The sequence below is a fragment of the Asparagus officinalis genome, chromosome 5 (genome assembly GCF_001876935.1).
Source record: "Asparagus officinalis chromosome 5, Aspof.V1, whole genome shotgun sequence".
In the NCBI taxonomy this organism is placed as follows: Eukaryota; Viridiplantae; Streptophyta; class Magnoliopsida; order Asparagales; family Asparagaceae; genus Asparagus; species Asparagus officinalis.
The window spans coordinates 89,235,388-89,238,374 of NC_033798.1; the positions used below are offsets into that span (position 1 = coordinate 89,235,388).

The 2,987-nt window shown below is 33.9% G+C and overlaps 1 protein-coding gene across 1 annotated transcript in view; it reads right to left on the bottom strand.

Moving 5' to 3' along the window:
- LOC109840092 (3-oxoacyl-[acyl-carrier-protein] synthase I, chloroplastic-like) overlaps window positions 477–2,987 on the bottom strand; it is a 47,500-nt gene continuing 44,989 nt past the window's right edge. Inside the window, 6 exon segments of the mRNA XM_020408599.1 lie at window positions 477–708; window positions 830–896; window positions 1,005–1,106; window positions 1,427–1,540; window positions 1,646–1,819; window positions 2,789–2,986. Coding sequence (XP_020264188.1) covers window positions 641–708; window positions 830–896; window positions 1,005–1,106; window positions 1,427–1,540; window positions 1,646–1,819; window positions 2,789–2,986 — 723 coding nt within the window. The 3' untranslated portion in view covers window positions 477–640.

The window sequence follows — 2,987 nt, forward strand, 5'->3', positions numbered from 1 at the left end:
GTGGAACAAGGTCATGGATTGGCTAAAGTTTAATTGGAGATCATGCAATTGGGATCATATCATTACCTGGTATAGCTACAGGATGAAAAGGAAGGGGTTTATGGAAAATCTAAAAAGGATGGCTCTTTCAGCTTCTGTATATATGATATGGCAAGAGGGGAATTTGAGGATTTTCCAGAGCAAAGCTAGGCGGCCTGAACTCTTGTTTCGAGCAGTGAGAGTTTCCATCTTCTCTAAAGTCCTGAATGAAAGTCTTCCATCGCATATGAAAGAGAGATTTGAGAGATTGTAACTGTATCCTATTAGTTAGTTGAGTCCCAGAAGGGATCTGGTTTGGTTGATGTACTTAAATTTCATATTTGGTAAATGAATAAAATTTATTTCATTGACCAAAAACCTACTAATTTGATGATCGGTTAAGAGCTTGAACACTCCTGACGCTAGAATAAATAGTATTTGAAAGATATAACTACACATGAAAACAAGAAAATGATTTATTTTAATAGCAAACCACTTTCAGTGTTTCACGCCACAGTAGGATCTTGCATATTACTATATTCAAACATCAACTAGCCTTTAAAAGTTAAAGTGGAACTATCCATCCATTATAATCTGCAAAATCATACGCCCTGATATCCTCCTAAGGTGCGAAAGGAGCAAAAACCAGCACAGAGTTGTGTCCTCCAAAGCCAAAAGAACTAGTGATGGCTGTCAAAATTAATCAATGAAATGCATTAGAGAACCATACCAAAATCAATAGAAAAATCTGAAAGATGCAAGACTTTAGAAATTTAGAACAAAAAATATTTCAATTAAGCTTGCAACTTACCTACATTAACCTCATGCTGCTTCTTCACGTTAGGGACGGTATCAATTGTAACCTCGGGCTCCAAATTCTGCAGATGTTAAGTATCAACATGAATATTTGAGGATGTTATATAGATCTAGAAATTTCGTTAAAAAAATGTCAGATAAAGTTTATTAGATAAGCTAGAAATATATACTTCCTGATTGATGGTAGGATGTAGCCAGCCTGTTGTGATAGCTTTGATAGTTGCAATTGCTTCGAGTCCACCTGATGCTCCGAGAGAATGTCCAATCATAGACTGAAATGAAAAAGATAATTATTGATTATACAATGCTGATAGTATGTTTCAATCATTGGATGCATAGATTATCATCAAATTAAAATAAAATTTACTTCACCAATTAGAACTATCTGTTAATATTAAAAATCATTTGGCTTCATTCTAAATGTAAAAAATACCTCCCATAGTGAGTACTTATTTTCCCTTTACCCGAGGTGAATCATGCATGTACAGTTGTTTATTGATATACTGTTGTGATCAAGAAAATGGAGTTCCTACATTCTAACCACACCAGAGAGAGGATCCAATCATATGACAAAGTATTAAAAGCATCAAACCTTTGTTGCGTTCATTTTTAGTTCTGAAGTGTCTTTGAAGACCATCTTCATGGCATTTACCTCTGCTAAATCTCCCATTGGCGTGGATGTCGCATGAGCGTTCACATAGTTCACCTGAATGGATCATTCCAAAAAATCGATATTGAATAGGTAAGTAATAGTCTATGAGAATTTTAAGAAATCTTGCAGACAAGAACGTTAGATGTATATATAACTAACCTCTTCAGGAGAAACTCCAGCATTATTCAAGCTCATTTGAATGCATTGAGAAACTCCAAATCCATCAGAACGAGGTTGCGTCATGTGATATGCATCACATGTTATGGAACCTCCTAAGTATTCTGCTATTACAGTTGCGCCCCTCTTTCTTGCATGCTCTAAACTCTCCATAACCTTAATTTGAAGAAAAGGAAGAATCATGCCTTTGAAAGTCGAACATACTTACTTGATACATATTTCAAATCAGAGTCATTTAACTATATATTTATCTAGTTGGTTTTATTACTAGCTTGTAAAATAAGAAGAGATTCTAATAATCTATATTTACTATAAAACAATAATTCATAGTATGATAGGAAACAAACACCCACATATACAATAATAGCTAACAATGGTTTTATTTTATTTTAGTTTATTTTATTAGTATTATTGTTATTTTATATGGATGGTTTTAACGTTTAATGCATATATATTTTGCTATACCAGTCTGAGAGTTCTTAGGTAAAACAAATTTGGAGCTTAATTTTTTTTAATAATAACCACTATGTATATACGTTAAAAAATAGATGACGATACTAAAAACTAAAAGTACAATGGGCCATTCAAATTGTGGCATTAAAAGTCAAATACATATTCTATTAGAACATTCACAATGCTTTGATTAATTCACTAGGAGTATATGAGGATAATTTGAAGATTTTAATTGATGCATTGATGATCCAAAACATCATTCTGGCGTATAGGATGTTCTTATGAGATTTGTAATATTCTTTAAACTATGAAGTAGTAATAAAAAATTTAGGTTTATGAATTTTTATAATATAACATATTTCTATAGGTTGAATCCGATACCTTTGTCTTTAAATATTCATTTTGAAACTGTGTATCGAGATTTGAATATAGTTACGATCTGCTATCATTTTAAATTCATTTCCACTGTCAAAAACCTTAAACTTTAAAGTTTTCTTTTTTCTCTTTTTGGTGATACGCAAAACTTCAAGATCTAGTGTTGAGGCTTGTATATATCTTGTACTCTATGGCAATCCTACCTGTAAACTAATAAATCAGATTAGTGCTGGTCTAGTTATACTTTGTCTCAATAACAATAAGCTGAATTTATTTTAGGAACTTAATTTAACTCACCAGTAGACCGCATCCCTCCCCCATAACGAACCCATCCCGACCTTTATCCCACGGCCTCGACGCTTTCACAGGCTCACCGTTCCTCTGCGACAGCGCCCTGCACGCTGTGAATCCAGCAATGGACGCTTGATTGATGGGGTTCTCGGTTCCGCCGGCGATCATAATGTCAGCTTGGCCGCTTTTTATGTGGTTGGCGGCC